Source organism: Denticeps clupeoides, chromosome 13 (assembly GCF_900700375.1).
Source record: "Denticeps clupeoides chromosome 13, fDenClu1.1, whole genome shotgun sequence".
NCBI lineage: Eukaryota > Metazoa > Chordata > Actinopteri > Clupeiformes > Denticipitidae > Denticeps > Denticeps clupeoides.
In genome coordinates, this window is record NC_041719.1 from 16,541,848 (window position 1) to 16,557,830 (window position 15,983).

General features: G+C 43.8%; 1 protein-coding gene across 1 annotated transcript in view; it reads left to right on the forward strand.

Moving 5' to 3' along the window:
- Window positions 1-13,470: 13,470 nt before the first annotated feature.
- xxylt1 (xyloside xylosyltransferase 1) overlaps window positions 13,471-15,983 on the forward strand; it is a 28,104-nt gene continuing 25,591 nt past the window's right edge. The window contains exon 1 of the mRNA XM_029001794.1: window positions 13,471-14,214. Within this exon, the coding sequence (XP_028857627.1) occupies window positions 13,723-14,214 (492 nt within the window). The 5' untranslated portion in view covers window positions 13,471-13,722. The remainder of the gene's footprint in view (window positions 14,215-15,983) is intronic.

Genomic DNA, 15,983 nt, shown 5'->3' on the forward strand with positions numbered 1-15,983 from the left:
AGTCCAGTGCTTCAAATCCCCAGACTACTGAGCTTCATCCCGAGCCCTGTCTCATGCTTCCCGGACTGTTCTCACCTGGGTTTCTCTGCATGTTCCGTCTGATCGTTCTTCTGCCCTAAACCAGCTCTGACTTGAATATATGAGTTATGGTGGGAGGAGATAGGACCTTGCGCCACATTTGCATATGTTGCTTGTTGATAGGATGGTAGTTTAAATAATCCAGAATGTGTTGTCAAGTAAAGTTCATTAAAAAAAAAAGTTTGTCTTCTAGTTGTTGGCCTAGTGGGTAAGGAAGCGGACCCGTAATCAGAAGGTTCGAATCCCAAACCGCCAAAGGTGCCACTGAGTAAACTTGAACTAATTTGCTAATTGATGATGCACTTTATGATTGAAAAATCCTCATACGTGGGTTTGAACAATTTAAATCAGCAGCATGTCTAAAGGTTATGCAAATTCTTGTTTACACATTTGTCCTTTGTGAATCCATCAGTGTCTGTGAAGTAAATGCCAGTGGGTCTCAAATGTGGGTCTCGAACCCCACAATGCCAAAAAATCTTAACGGTCCCGACTGACTGGTTTTTGACCCTGATGTCAGATCAGGGTCAGGCGTTTACCCTTCACTCGACCTATCTGACCAACAACTCAAAAGACTTGTGTTGTATAGGTTCAAAGCATTGCTGGTGAAAGAAAGAACATTTGTTATCTTTCACAGGGAAAGAAAGGTCTCAGAAGGTCATAACACACCGTGGTGACAGCATCACAGCAACAAATGTATATTTTACAGATTACAAGAAGAAAAAGGGGTTCCCCTTTTTGGGCACCCGTGTGGACGGATGGCGCCCCCTCAGCCTTCATTTGTACCTCCAGCGGCCGACATCCAGGCCAGTTCTGACAGGTGTGTGGGGGAGCTGTCCCTGGTGCTGATCTCTCGATTTTAACAAGCGCGTACCTTGGTGGACACTTGCCTCTCGCCTTTCTGGTAATAACACTCAGTGTGTCAGTATGTGTTTTGGAACCAAGATCAAGCCTACATTTCTGTAGGTTTCAAGGCTCAATAAAAAAAAAAAACCCTGTTATCAGCAGAGTAACATTTTAAATATCACCATCCCCAGATGGTTGTGTTCTGGTTTACGAATGTGATTGTGGGGATATATCTTTAACATGCAAATCACTGCTATATAGACACAAGAATTAGGGCAGCTGTTGAGCATGACATTTTGGCAATGTCTCCATCCCCTGGTCAAAGCATTTGGGAGAGAAGAAGAGCAGAACTGTCAGGGCCTAAGCATGTAGATTCCTCTCTGGGATGAGAAAATCGAAACATTGTTAGTGGATGCCAGGAAAAACAGGAAATGCCGTATGAAATTCTCCTGGGGAATATTATACGTGTGACAGTTTAATCTGAAAGACAGATACTAAGCGTTAACGTCTCCAATGATTTCTCAAACGCAATATGGCCCGACTGGCTATGGAGGCATTTTCGAGCGACTCCTGCAAGTAACGAAGACAGAAACTCACATGAAATAAATATGTTTGGACCACACCCCTATTCCTCATATTTAATACATGTAGTTACTGTTTTTTATAACAAGCATGTAATAACTAATAAAGATAAATTGTCTGTGATGTGATGCTGATCCATGGAGTGTTACGTTTTGTATTGTTACATATATATTTTACAGCACAGTGTGATTCTCTTGCCACATCTGCAGGTAGGAGATTTAAAAACATTTAAAAGAAAGACCTTTTAAGTATTGTTAAGTAGTATGTGGAAAAATACTTGAAGTTTTAGAAGAGTTTCTCTTGGTAAAATCTTTGCATTTTATTTTCATAATTCATCAGCAATATAATCTATTACATGATCCATTTTACTGATTTTCTTTTGTAACTGACAAAAAGCACAGAATGGGTTAGAGTCATAGAGAAAATTCGGAGAAGAAAAATGCTGCTGTGAATGAAAATGAGCCCAAATACACCCAAGTGATACAACCAGAAAGCTGGAGTGAAACTGGAGAGCCATCTAGTGTTGGTTGCTTTTGAAAATTTGTAATGGGTATATCAGAAGAAAATTTGTGCTTATCGGTATACAACAACCAGTAAGAGATGAAGTGAATGATACTGATAATTTGGTTAGGGGTGGGAACATATACTTTGCATTTTACACTGGATCACTTGCTGAACAGCGTGTTTAAATACTGTCTTCAATAAATTGCCTACTCTCTGATTTTGTCTCATGTTCCTGTTTCTTTTTGCAATTTGGTCATCTGGTCACAATCCACCAACACAATCTCAAAACCAAGAAAACCTAAGATAAAGATGGGAAAGTATAAAATGAAGAAGGGATGGGTGGACTAGTCATGTATCTCCAGAATAGACCGTTTAGTGTTTAACAAACGTAGTCCAGGGAACCACAAGTAGTGGCCTGGTGACAGCTTCTTGTGAATTTAGACAGACGGGACACTGTAGCTACAATAGATGAAAATCAAATTGCCGATAGCAAGGTGTAAAAATGATAAAGATGACCATGGAAGAAAGTATCACCCCGACAACAAAAGATTGTGTGTTTGGTAAGGTGAGTGTGATAAGGTGGAAGTGGAATATTCAGTGTGATGCTGAAACAAGGAATGTTCTGCTGTGGGAACTGGAAGTGCTGTGGATTTCAATTAGCAAACCATATACAGCCCTTGATAGCAACATTCCCAGCAGCATAATGAGTCCTGTCATACTGCACAAACAGAACAAAAACAAGATAACAGTTTTACAATAACTGATGAATCCATTAATTAAGTCATTCTAATCCCTGTACCCAGATTCCACGTATCATGAATAATTCAGTCCAGAATAATTATCTCTACAAATTAAGTTTGATTATTATTGCTTTCTTAATACAAAGGTTATTATTTGCAACTAAACCAATTAGTTGAATAAGAAAACAAGGCAACTGCATTTCATTAAATTGGATATAGGAAAAAACGTTTCAAATACTGAGTAGTTCCGCACTCTTCTGCTTTTCGACCAGTGACTCTCTCAAAAGTTCTACAAATCTCACAATGTACATTATCATTACTGGTCACGCCCTGGACTACATCTTTAGAAATGTTTGGGTTAAACCTATTTGTCTGCTTATGAAAATGGAAAATTATATATATGCCCGAGACAATTATGAATTAGAAAATTACACATTAATTCAATTGTCTTTATTTTTATAATTCTCACCAGAGTTTTCAGAAAACCAAACATTAAAAACACTTCAGAGCAATTATAATATACTTTAAATAATATTATTTTTTATGTATATTGTCATTTTATGTCTGTGTCAATGATTTTTAGTGTGTACAAGTTCTCCTGTACTGTTTGAGACTGTTATGAATGAATGCTGTTTACTGTTCAATAGATTTTGAAAAGCAGAGCTTTGACAGTCAATATGCTGAAAATAAAGATCTAGTCTGTGGTGGTAATGGGAGGAAAGGTTTGGTCCACTTCAATGTTATTCTTCATGAACAAACAAAAAAAATTCCAAGTAGGATTGTCCAAGATGACAATGCCTAAATCCACAGGGCTGAATGCCAATGATGAATGTGAAAATATTTTTTGGAAAAATGATGTGAGATCCCTCCAGCAATGTAATGGAGAGTGCAGATTCTGTGTCATGGTGCACTGCTGCCTCAGTTTTGTAACCATGCTATGGCTGACCCCTTTGGTTCTGACTTCTGTAGGTCCCTCCTGTAGGTGGTGTGAAGCATAAGTCCACATTGAAATGCTGAACCAGTGCACTGGAAAGACCTAAGGGAATGACTGTCCAGGGTTCAAGTTCTTTTGGCCAAGTTGACAGGCAGCTGTGTTTGAAGGTCTGTAGGTGTGGACATCTGTCTCAGAAACCTTAGGTTGAAATCCAGATCACATGCAGTCGTCCCCACCCCCTCCTGCTATATCAATCTATGCACAGTGCTCCGTTCTGCAAAATGTCATCCTCATGTATGTAAAGACTTCCCATGCAGTTAAATACTTACTTCCAGTGAATGACAATGAACCTACATCTTGATTTTTTTTTCATAACAGGTCTGCAATTCTTCAAGTGAGGCACAATTTAATAAACCTTTAAAATAAACTACACATTTACATTTACATTACAGTTCTACCCTTTGAATGCATATACAGTACAAAGTGTTTTAGAATGACATTTTGGTGCATTTGTATATCAGAGAAAGGAACACACATTGGTTCGCTTATTTGAGGGGAAAAGAGAATCCAATAAAAAGACCAATGCAGGTGTCAGAATGCAAGCAAAAAACAGTTCTGATATTGTTTGTAACATGTTTTCATGGTAACGTGACCTTTTTTGCATTTAGACCCTCATCTTAGTGGTAGTAGTAGTATGTCAAATGATCAACAGTAGCTGAATGGGGATTTCCATAGTGACAGTATTACCATCATGCTATATTTGTGCTATATTTGTCCCACTAATATGAGCAGCATGTCTGATGATACAGTAATAGGAGCATCATCCTGTATATGAGGCAAACAAAATAAATGTACTGACTTACACAGGTCTTTCCCTGGATGAGGGAACCTCTGCTTAATGTAATAACATATTTATTGATTATTCATTGAAGTGAGTAAGTAATGCTTTCAGGTAATGCCATACATTTACATAGCTTCAGTGGGAATATCATAAATGTGTGTTTTTCTTTTACATAAGAAAAATGTACCATGGCGTTCATGTCATTCTTTGTGCTGTTTATTGTGGTAATTTTACACATTGCATACAGAAAATTTTACAGAACATGGTAAAATGTATATGATATTTTACTGATGCATGGGTGGATGGACTATGAGTCATAAATACACAGCATAATAGTATACGACATAAAGTCACAACTATACATAAATATACATGGCTGCCACCATGTTCTACTTTTTAACGATGTCCCAACTCTCTGAGGAAAAGGCAAACGCAACAGCTGACAAATTAAAACATTTCGCTGTTTTATAAATTACATATATGCACGAGACAATTATGAATTAGAAAATTACACATTAATTCAATTGTCTTTATTTTTTATAATTCTCACCAGAGTTTTCAGAAAACCAAACATTAAAAACACTTCAGAGCAATTATAATATACTTTAAATAATATGATTTTTTATGTATATTGTCATTTTATGTCTGTGTTAATGATTTTTAGTGTGTACAAGTTCTCCTGTACTGTTTGAGACTGTTATGAATGAATGCTGTTTACTGTTCAATAGATTTTGAAAAGCAGAGCTTTGACAGTCAATATGCTGAAAATAAAGATCTAGTCTGTGGTGGTAATGGGAGGAAAGGTTTGGTCCACTTCAATGTTATTCTTCATGAACAAACAAAAAAAATTCCAAGTAGGATTGTCCAAGATGACAATGCCTAAATCCACAGGGCTGAATGCCAATGATGAATGTGAAAATATTTTTTGGAAAAATGATGTGAGATCCCTCCAGCAATGTAATGGAGAGTGCAGATTCTGTGTCATGGTGCACTGCTGCCTCAGTTTTGAACAGATGTAACCATGCTATGGCTGACCCCTTTGGTTCTGACTTCTGTAGGTCCCTCCTGTAGGTGGTGTGAAGCATAAGTCCACATTGAAATGCTGAACCAGTGCACTGGAAAGACCTAAGGGAATGACTGTCCAGGGTTCAAGTTCTTTTGGCCAAGTTGACAGGCAGCTGTGTTTGAAGGTCTGTAGGTGTGGACATCTGTCTCAGAAACCTTAGGTTGAAATCCAGATCACATGCAGTCGTCCCCACCCCCTCCTGCTATATCAATCTATGCACAGTGCTCCGTTCTGCAAAATGTCATCCTCATGTATGTAAAGACTTCCCATGCAGTTAAATACTTACTTCCAGTGAATGACAATGAACCTACATCTTGATTTTTTTTTCATAACAGGTCTGCAATTCTTCAAGTGAGGCACAATTTAATAAACCTTTAAAATAAACTGCACATTTCCATTTACATTACAGTTCTACCCTTTGAATGCATATGCAGTACAAAGTGTTTTATAATGACATTTTGGTGCATTTGTATATCAGAGAAAGGAACACACATTGGTTCGCTTATTTGAGGGGAAAAGAGAATCCAATAAAAAGACCAATGCAGGTGTCAGAATGCAAGCAAAAACCAGCTCTGATATTGTTTGTAACATGTTTTCATGGTAACGTGACCTTTTTTTGCATTTAGACCCACATCTTAGTGGTAGTAGTAGTATGTCAAATGATCAACAGTAGCTGAATGGGGATTTCTATAGTGACAGTATTACCATATTTGTGCTATATTTGTCCCTCAAATATGAGCAGCATGTCTGATGATACAGTAATAGGAGCATCATCCTGTATATGAGGCAAACAAAATAAATGTACTGACTTACACATGTCTTTCCCTGGATGAGGGAACCTCTGCTTAATGTAATGACATATTTATTGATTATTCATTGAAGTGAGTAAGTAATGCTTTCAGGTAATGCCATACATTTACATAGCTTCAGTGGGAATATCATAAATGTGTGTTTTTCTTTTACATAAGAAAAATGTACCATGGCGTTCATGTCATTCTTTGTGCTGTTTATTGTGGTAATTTTACACATTGCATACAGAAAATTTTACAGAACATGGTAAAATGTATATGATATTTTACTGATGCATGGGTGGATGGACTATGAGTCATAAATACACAGCATAATAGTATACAACATAAAGTCACAACTATACATAAATATACATGGCTGCCACCATGTTCTACTTTTTAACGATGTCCCAACTCTCTGAGGAAAAGGCAAACGCAACAGCTGACAAATGAAAACATTCTGCTGTTTTATATCTAGATGGTTCCACCTGAACTTCTGAATCAACAGTTTCTCCTGATCTAGCATAATAAGCAGATTTTATCCAAAGCGATCTTTCATGCTGCAGCTCACCATTATTTTTCCTTTATATTTAACGTATTCTGAGCTGTGCCAAACTCAACGCTGGGCCAAATCATTATCCCTGCAGGAAGCAGGAAGCAGGCAGCGTGCTCAAAATTAATTTGACAGCAGTGAAGTGGGTTCTTCTGCCCAGGAAATCAGTGAAGCTACTCCGAACCCGTGAATCTATCTGCTACACATCTCCATGCCATAGCAATTCTACGGTGAGCGTGGAAGGAAAATATATAGGGACGCTGAAACGTAGTTATGTGATGCAGAAATAATGGCTGTTGAAAAAACTGGTTGACTCTTCAGAGCACGTCTTGCTAAAAATAGGATCTACAAAACCTCTTCTATTCCAACTGCAATTTTTATCTTAGACAAGAACGCGTGGGCTTGTATTTACAATACGGTTGTACTATTATGTGTGTGTTTGCTTTTATGGTTACGTCTTCACCTGCTTTTCTCTCATTACATGAATTGTCAGTGGCCACACAATGATCTCTGAAGCAGTTGGTAGGAAGGCAAAAGGCAGACCTGGATAAGAGAGGAATGGCCAATCAGACACATGAACATGCCGCAACAGGCCATGATCTGATGCTGAGTCTGGCCCAGTGAATGAGAATGGAGATGAGGTAGAATGAACGACTGGCCTGTTAAAGAACAGCAATCAAAGGGCGAGCAGTGACAAGAGTTTATAATGGATGGAGGATAAGAGTTTCTGAAGCAAAAAAACAAATGCTTGTGTCCTAATATAAAACCTGACTATATTTGCTGTCCGGTAATGAGAACATTTCTGTTTTTTAGTAAGTTTTACTCATGTCACATCAGGATTTGTTTTCTTTTAATGGGGGTTATATTGTGCTTAGATGAGTCCAGGATATATTGAATAAAAAAAGCACTATGGGTCAGGTTCTCACATTTGAACTTAAAGTTGCATGCAAGCATTACACCTATTTTTGGAACATATTTATATTATTTTTTTAACTAATGAAATTATGATTTTCACTAGTTTTAAAATGTGGTATTTTCATAGGCATGGCTGAAGACCCTTACCTGCTGAGCAGGTACTGTGCAGCATAACTTCATCAGAAAAGAAATGAAAAAATACATGCTATATTGAATCGCTCCATTTTATTGTGTTTTATTGATGGCTGCTGTATAGACACAGGGTGGTAGTAGCCTAGTGGGTAACACACTTGCCTATGAACCAGAAGACCCAGGTTGTCTGGATTGACTGCAGCTGTGCTTATCACCGGTGGCCGATCCTGACGCCGCATAAATACCCTAGTTTTCCACCCCTTCGGAAGGGACGGCATTTTTGTGGACCTGAACATGAACTTGAGTTTCTGTTTGATGTTTTGAGTTCTGGCAATCGCCACACGCCTGCGGGCTCATTTTGTTCTTTATTTAAGTTAAACTGTTTTCGGCCACCGAGCCGCATTTGATTATTTGTGTTTATTGTTTGATTTATAATAAAACCCCTTCCCAGAATGTCAGACCTCTGCGCTTCCTTCCCCCGTAAGTCCGTAGACGTGACAGAATGGCGTCCCTCTCGACAGAAGCGCAGAGGAGAAAAGCAGAGGAGAAGAAAGCCACGAAGGACGCAGCCTGGCGCGACGAACGAATCCAATTTTCCTATATCCGGGGGAGAGACGCTACACCCGTTCTAGTGGAGCGGGTTCTCCCCGAGAAGCCGTGGTACGCGGCGCTGCGTGATGACGTCACCCCCGGGAAACTCCGCGAATCCCGGAAGCGACAACGTCGGCGGGTGAGGGGGCGGAGCGAAGACGGTTGCGTCGGCAGCAGCGAGGAAGTGACGTGGGCAGCGAGGGCAGAGGATGCGACCCCCACGATCTTCGCCATTTCGAGCCAGGAACTCTGCGCTCTGCTGGCCAGGCTCCCGTGGACAGGGACGACACGGACGATGACGACGACGAGAGCACGGGAGACGCGGATTCGCCCATCACGCCCGTCCATGATCGTCGCGAGGTCCGTGGGGACCCACGTCACTTCCAGGGGGGTAAACGACGACCACAGCAGCATGGGCAGGCTCCAGCCCGAATGGCCAGAGTACTGCCCATGGGAGCTGATTGTGCCATGGGTCCAGGATGTCCGCAGGGTGGACGACCCTCGGAGTCACCGGTGGGAGGGCACAGATGACGAAAGCGGCGATGACATGGATTTTCTTTGGGCGGTCGGTGCCGGGATGGCTCCGCCCATTGTGTGCGTCCGAGATCGTCGCGACATCCGTGATGACCCACGTGACTTCCGGGGGTATGAGGAAGACGAGGGAGACACACACGACGACGAAAGTGACGAAGACAGTGTGCCCGTTCCAGATCGTCTCAAGGTCCGTGGAGACCCACGTCCCTCCCAGCAGTGTGGGGACAGCTGGTGGAAGAGGGCAATGGGAGGTCGCCAGCCAGCAACTGCGCTGCCGGGACTGCCTTGCGGGGAGAACGCCTTCCCAGCTCCGGTCGCCAACCCGCCTTCTCTCTGCCCGGACGTTCCCCAGCGAAATGGCAGCGCAGCACCAGCCTGCTGGAGAAGACGTCCACCCGCCTCCATGCCACACACTCACCACCATCTCCAGCGAAGTGCCCAGCCCCATGTGGGACAGCCCAATGGCCCCGGGATCCTTCAGTGGGGCAGCAGACACTGATGAGATCACCACCATCCTCGCATGTCTGTCTGGGTCAGCATGGGGCTGGGGCGCAGCCCTCTGGCAGCAGGGAGAGACAGACGGAAGGAGTTTTCGGGACTTCCTGTCGAGACTGAGGGTGGAGTTTGATCGGCCAGAGTCTGAGCCAGGGATCGAACTCTGCCCCTCCACCACATCCAGCACCAGTCAGGATCCGGGGCAAGAAGACCCAGCACTGTTCCTAGGGAGTTCCTAACCTGACTGCACTGGTCCAAGACGAGTTGGACAAGCCCCAAGGTACCCCTAAGTCCAGCCGGGGGGGGTTTGCTCCCCCAAATAATTTTTTGGGGGGGTGCAGTTTGGGTTGGGGGCTCCTCCTGAGGGGAGGGTAGGTGGGGAAGCGATGGCGCTGGGTCCTCCGGTAGCCGGTGAGGAGGGCGGGCCAGGCATGGGCCTGTGTCCGCCTCCAGAGGGGTGGAGCGCCATAGAGCCCCCTGGTAGGCATGAGGACCCAGCTGGGACAGGCAGGAGGAGTGCCTTCTTGTCCAAACGGACGCAGAAGGGGCTAGCCGGATGGCCTGGCAATGCCCCCCCCCCCTTGGCACCAGGGCCGTGCAGTGAGAGGGGCTGCACGTGCCGATCAGCCTGGGGTGCCTGGAACAGTCGCCGGAGGATCCGGCACAATCTCCCTGCGTGGTGCAGGGGGTGACACAAGACGTGTCAGAGGGGACGTGTGGAGACAGGGCCCACACGTACCCAGATGGATCGGCCCTGATTATTGTGTGCAGGTACGAGGGTCCGGGGCAGCCATGCGGGACCACGGCAGGGAGCCAGGCCGAGGGTCCGGAGCCGCCACGCGGGACCACGCCTGGGAGCCAGCCCGAGGGCCCGGAGCCGCCACGCAGGACCCTAACCCTAACCCTAACGCCTGACCACGCCGGGGAGCCAGCCTGAGGGACCGGGTCCTCCAAGGGGAGGATGCAGCAGGGCAGGAACCCTGTGGTTGCCGCCGTCCGCCCTGCCGCTTCCACTGATGGTACTGCTGGGGCTCCAAGGACGTAGCCCTTGGAGGGGGGGCTCTGTCAGGATTGACTGCAGCTGTGCTTATCACCGGCGCATATATACCCTAGTTTTCCGCCCCTTCGGAAGGGACGGCATTTTCGTGGACCTGAACATGAACTTGAGTTTGATGTTTGGTGTTTGATGTTTTGAGTTCTGGCAATCGCCACACGCCTGCGGGCTCATTTTGTTCTTTATTTAAGTTAAACTGTTTTCGGCCACCGAGCCGTGTTTATGTTCATTTATTGTTTATAAATAAAAAAACCCTTTCCAGCATGTCAAACCTCTGCGCTTCCTTCCCCCGTAAGTCCGTAGACGTGACACAGGTTCAAATCCTACTTACTACCATTGTGTCCCTGAGCCGGACACTTAACCCTAAGTTGTAAGTCGCTCTGGATAAGGGCATTTGATAAATGCTGTAAATGTAAATGCTTTACAGGCAGACATCAAAATAACACCCGATCATTTATGAAGGAATCTGGCAACTGAAATTATGATTTTTCACTAGTGTGTAAAGGTATACATTTTCTTGGGCATGAAAGAAGACCATTACCTGTTGCTTGCCCACTTCATTGCAGCTGGCAGCTATGTGTGAAAATAATTTCACTGTTCATTAAATTTCAGAAACTAAGGCATGCATATAATGAGCTTGACATGGGGGGAAGGACAATGACCCAATTAAATAATTTGGGCAAATTGCTTAGTTACTTGCTCAGTTATTGCATGCAAAATTGAAATCATCAGAAAAAAAGACCCATGTTCCAAAATCCAAGTGGGTCCGTAATGATGAACAGCTACTTCTAGATGCTTCAGATAAGAGTGTCAGTTGATTGGATAATATTAGATAAATGAATGGAAGTACACTGAATTTATAATATAAGATGGTTGCATCACTGCAACATTAATTTCCTGTAACCACCCTTCTTTCCACAACACCCAAATCAGATGTATCTATAGATATAGATATATATACGCTCCACAAGCAGCATGCAGCTCAGGGGAGTGTGTCACTGATGCTCTTTGCCAAGCTCACATGCTTTTAAACCAAAGATTGTCCAGGGCTGCTGCTGGCCTTATAGAACAAAGAGGATTTGATGGAGTGTGTTGGCACATTCACATTTCTCACACCATTGAAATTTACAGACTAGGTTTAGTTTTTCCTTTTATTCACTAGTCATTTTATACGTCACATAGTTTCCTCCATGTTGGTGAGGCCTATTGAAGCTGCCTTGAGGCTGCATGATTTAAAACATTGCAGGTTTGGTTTCCAAAATAATTTTGGGGGCTTTATTTATTTTACTGTGCTTTTTTATATACGATTTTTTATGTGCATATTGCAGTAATGACACATTTTGATGAACTTAACTGCAAACCAGTCTTAGGATGACATCTGGTGGTAGACCAAGAGTTTACTGGTCTCTGTAGCATTTATGGACAGAAGCACCCAAACCCATCTGTTCATTGGAGATGCTGCGCAGCTTGGCAGAATACTGAGCTGATACAGCTCTGCTTGTTCTCGAATAAAGTGAAGGTGTCATTTGTCATTGTGATACACAGCAGTACCTTGCTCAAGGGGACCTCGGTGGCACCTTGGCAGTACGGTTAAACTGCTAGGAGATTAGCACAGAGCAGCCACTGTCACAAGGGTCAGGTGTTTTGTAGGCCTGGCCCCATCCGGAATAAAACAATGAATGGCAGACAAAGTATCTCAGTTCTAGGCGATTATGCTCATAATAATGTTACAACTAAACTTGTGACTGCAGTCAGTCACCCTATTGCCAATCTTAGAATCACAACAGCCATTCAAGATTCAAGATTCAAGATTGGTTTATTGTCAGTACAACAGTATAGACAGTATACCGTGTATTGAAATAAAGTTTCACACAGACCCTCCATAGTGCAGTCATATATATATATACACACACACACACACACACACACACACAACTAAACTAAACTAACTAAAACAAAAACTTAAATACTGCACAGATCTCTATAAGAGAAAACGAAAAGTCTTGCAGTGTCTTGCAGTTACAGTTCTGATGCTGCGGAACCGTCAGACGGTAGGAGGGAGAACAGGGCGTGTGAGGGGTGGTGAGAGTCCTTCATTATCTTCTGAGATCGACGGATGAGGTGTTCATCGTAGAGCTGGGAGATGGGTGGAAGTGGAACCCTGAGCCTTCTGCTCAGCGATAGCGCAGTTCCCGTCCCATACAGTGATGTAGCAGCAGGGAACACTCTCAATGGTCTGTTGCTCTGGAACCAATCCACCAGATGTTTTATCTCCTCTCTGTTAGCAGACTCATCGTTGTTGGTAATGAGCCCCACTACTGCTGTGTCATCTGTGAACCTGATGATGTGGTTCGAACTGTACTGTGCAGCACAGTCGTGTGTCAGTAGAGTGAACAGCAGTGGGCTGAGCAGCATCCCTGTGGGGAACCTGTGCTCAGTCTGAGCGATTTGGCTGGTAGGCGAACTGAAGTTGGTCAAGATTCTGTGGAAGTTGGGTCTTCACGTGGCTGAAAACCAGCCTCTCAAAGTACTTCATAATGATGGGTGTGAGTGCTAGTCAATGAGGGCTGGTAGTCAATGAGGCAGGACACAGTTGACTTCTTTGGCACTGGGACAATCTTGGTTGTTTTTGAGGAAGGTAGGTACCACAGACGAAGAGAAAAAATTGTCTAACTTAATTGAACGTGAGATGTAAAATGCAAAAATTGGAGGACCAGTTTTTATTTTGGAGTTTTAAAAAAATGAACCGTCGAGATGTTCCTCGACTTTTGTTTTGTATTGATGAGACTTTTATTTTGATATACATTCGTTGCTAACGCGACCCGGAAGTTGCTCTGGGAAAGCTGCACGCATGAACTAGTGCAGGTAGTTACTTCATCAGAACAGAAAAGAGGAAAAAAAACATGCCGTTTTAATGTTGGCCGCTGCGTGGATACATACACGTGACTAAAACAGATTTCACTATTTATCATCTCCGTAAGGAATATCGGGCATTACAGTCAGACGTCAAAATGACACTCGATCATTTATGGAGGAACCTGCGCGACTGACGGCGCCTTCATACTCTCCGCGATGGGAATCCTGCGCTTGTTCTCGAACACCATGCTCCGCATCGGCACATTTAGATCATACCAGATCGTCCTGCTTGCCTGCGCGGCTCTGGCCGTCGTCGCGTTTTACTACTTTGGCTCAGAACGACAGAATTTCTCCAGCACCACCAAGCGCATCAAGGAGACGCAGGCGAGCCACAACGCCAACCGCAACGACGCCGACCTCTCCGTGGACACCGGGCCGCCGCCCGAGGCGGACCAGGTCCGGATGAGGAGGACCCACAAACAGGCCGAGCTGGCTCGCCACTATCACGCCCTGATGATGTTCACCAAGCTGGACCGGAGCAAGGGCCTTCAGGCCAAGTTCCAGGTGGCCATGCGCTCGCTGGTGGAGCACGGCCGCTTCCTGGAGGAGGAGACGCTTCTCCTTCACTTCGTCAGCGACGATGCCAGTCGGCAGCTGGGGGAGAAGATGCTTCCTGGCCTTCTTTTGGACGCGTCCTTTAAATATGACGTGAGTCTGTCACATCGCATTTTACATTTCTGGCTTCCATAAACTTTGGTTGGAATGTTGTTTCCCTAACCATGATCACACTAATCATGAACCAAGATAAAAAGAACCCCGGACCAATGCCTCCACAGGGTTAAAGAGCCTGATGGGCGCATCAATTCACACGTCCGTCTGGACTCATCTTAAGCAATGCCATCTTCAATATTCAAGAGAGGTTTATTTTCAACACAGACCCCCATAGTACGACTACAAATGATACACACACACACACACACACACACACACGCGTATATATATATAAATATATATATATTTTTTAAGTGAAAAACTGCAGCACAGTACACTGTGACACAACAAAACGTGTCCTCAGCAGTGTGTGGGGACGGGGCTCTGCTCAGTGGCACCTTGGCAGATCGGGATTCGAACCAGCAACCTTCTGATTACAGGCCTGTTTCTTTTGCCCACTAGGCCACCACTGCCTAGTGTGTATATATATTTATATATATATATAAGTGCTGAAATTAAGCTAAACTTAAATTCCTACAAAAGCTCTAAAACTTTCTGTACACTACATTTACATTTACGGCAATTCCGGTTCACTAGGACCCCAACTATGAATACAATCTTTTTATTCACTCTATTGTAGATTCTGTACACAAGTTTCGACAACAAGAAAGTTACAATTGAATCTAAATATTCTTTAAAGAGGAAGGTCTTGAGCTGCCGTTTGAAGGTGCTCAGTGACTGAGCTGTTCTGACCTCGAGGGGAAGTTCATTCCACCACCGAGGGGCCAAGAGAGAGAAGAGTCTGGATGAATGTCTTCCTTTTACCTTTAGGGACCAGGCGAGCAGTACTGGAGGCTCGGAGTATACGAGGTGCAGTGTGAGGTATAATAAGGGTTGTGAGGTAGGATGGTGCTACTCCATGTTTGGCTTTGTAGGCCAGCATCAGTATTTTGAACCTGATGCGTGCAGCTACTGGGAGCCAGTGGAGGGAGCGTAGCAGAGGGGCGGTGTGGGAGAATTTGGGAAGGTTGAAGATCAGTCGTGCTGCTGCATTTTGTATTAGTTGTAGAGGTCGGATGGTACATAGTGGTAGACCAGCTAGAAGGGAGTTACAGTAGTCCAGTCTTGAGATTACTAAGGACTGATCCAGTATTTGGGTGGCCTGTGTTGACAGATAAGGGCGGATTTGTCTGATATTGACACTAAACATCAGCAACATCATATAAGACGCTCCAAATGGCTGTGCATTGTGCAATGGAACGGTTCCAATCCGGACACACAAGACAAACATACACAAAATGTCAATGTGCAAAAATGAGCAGATTTAGTGTGTAATGTCAAAGGGTGCTTAAGACTGGAAGTGTATTGTTGAGTTTAATAGCTTTGGCAAACACTGGTCCTGGTTCAAGGTGGTTATGTTTATTATTAACACGTGTGCCTGCTAGTGACTGTGATGCTGGTTCCCCACAATTTTTCTGGGTTTTAATAATGCATTAGACAATTCTTAACCCAATTTTAGTTCTTTCAGTGACCTTGGTTTGACTCTTCTGACAGAGTGACATAAGCATGAGACGGAATTCACTCACTTTGTCACTTTAGAATGCCATCTGAAACAAATTAATCTTTGTAGCATTTAGTGAAAGGTTTTTGCCTGTTTGCTTATTAAAATACAGGTGGCGGGGGGGGGGGGGGTGTTCGGTGTATATGTTCAATGTCACATGCAGGACAGGCTCAAAAGCCTGAAAAGAGCAAAACTCATTTTCCAA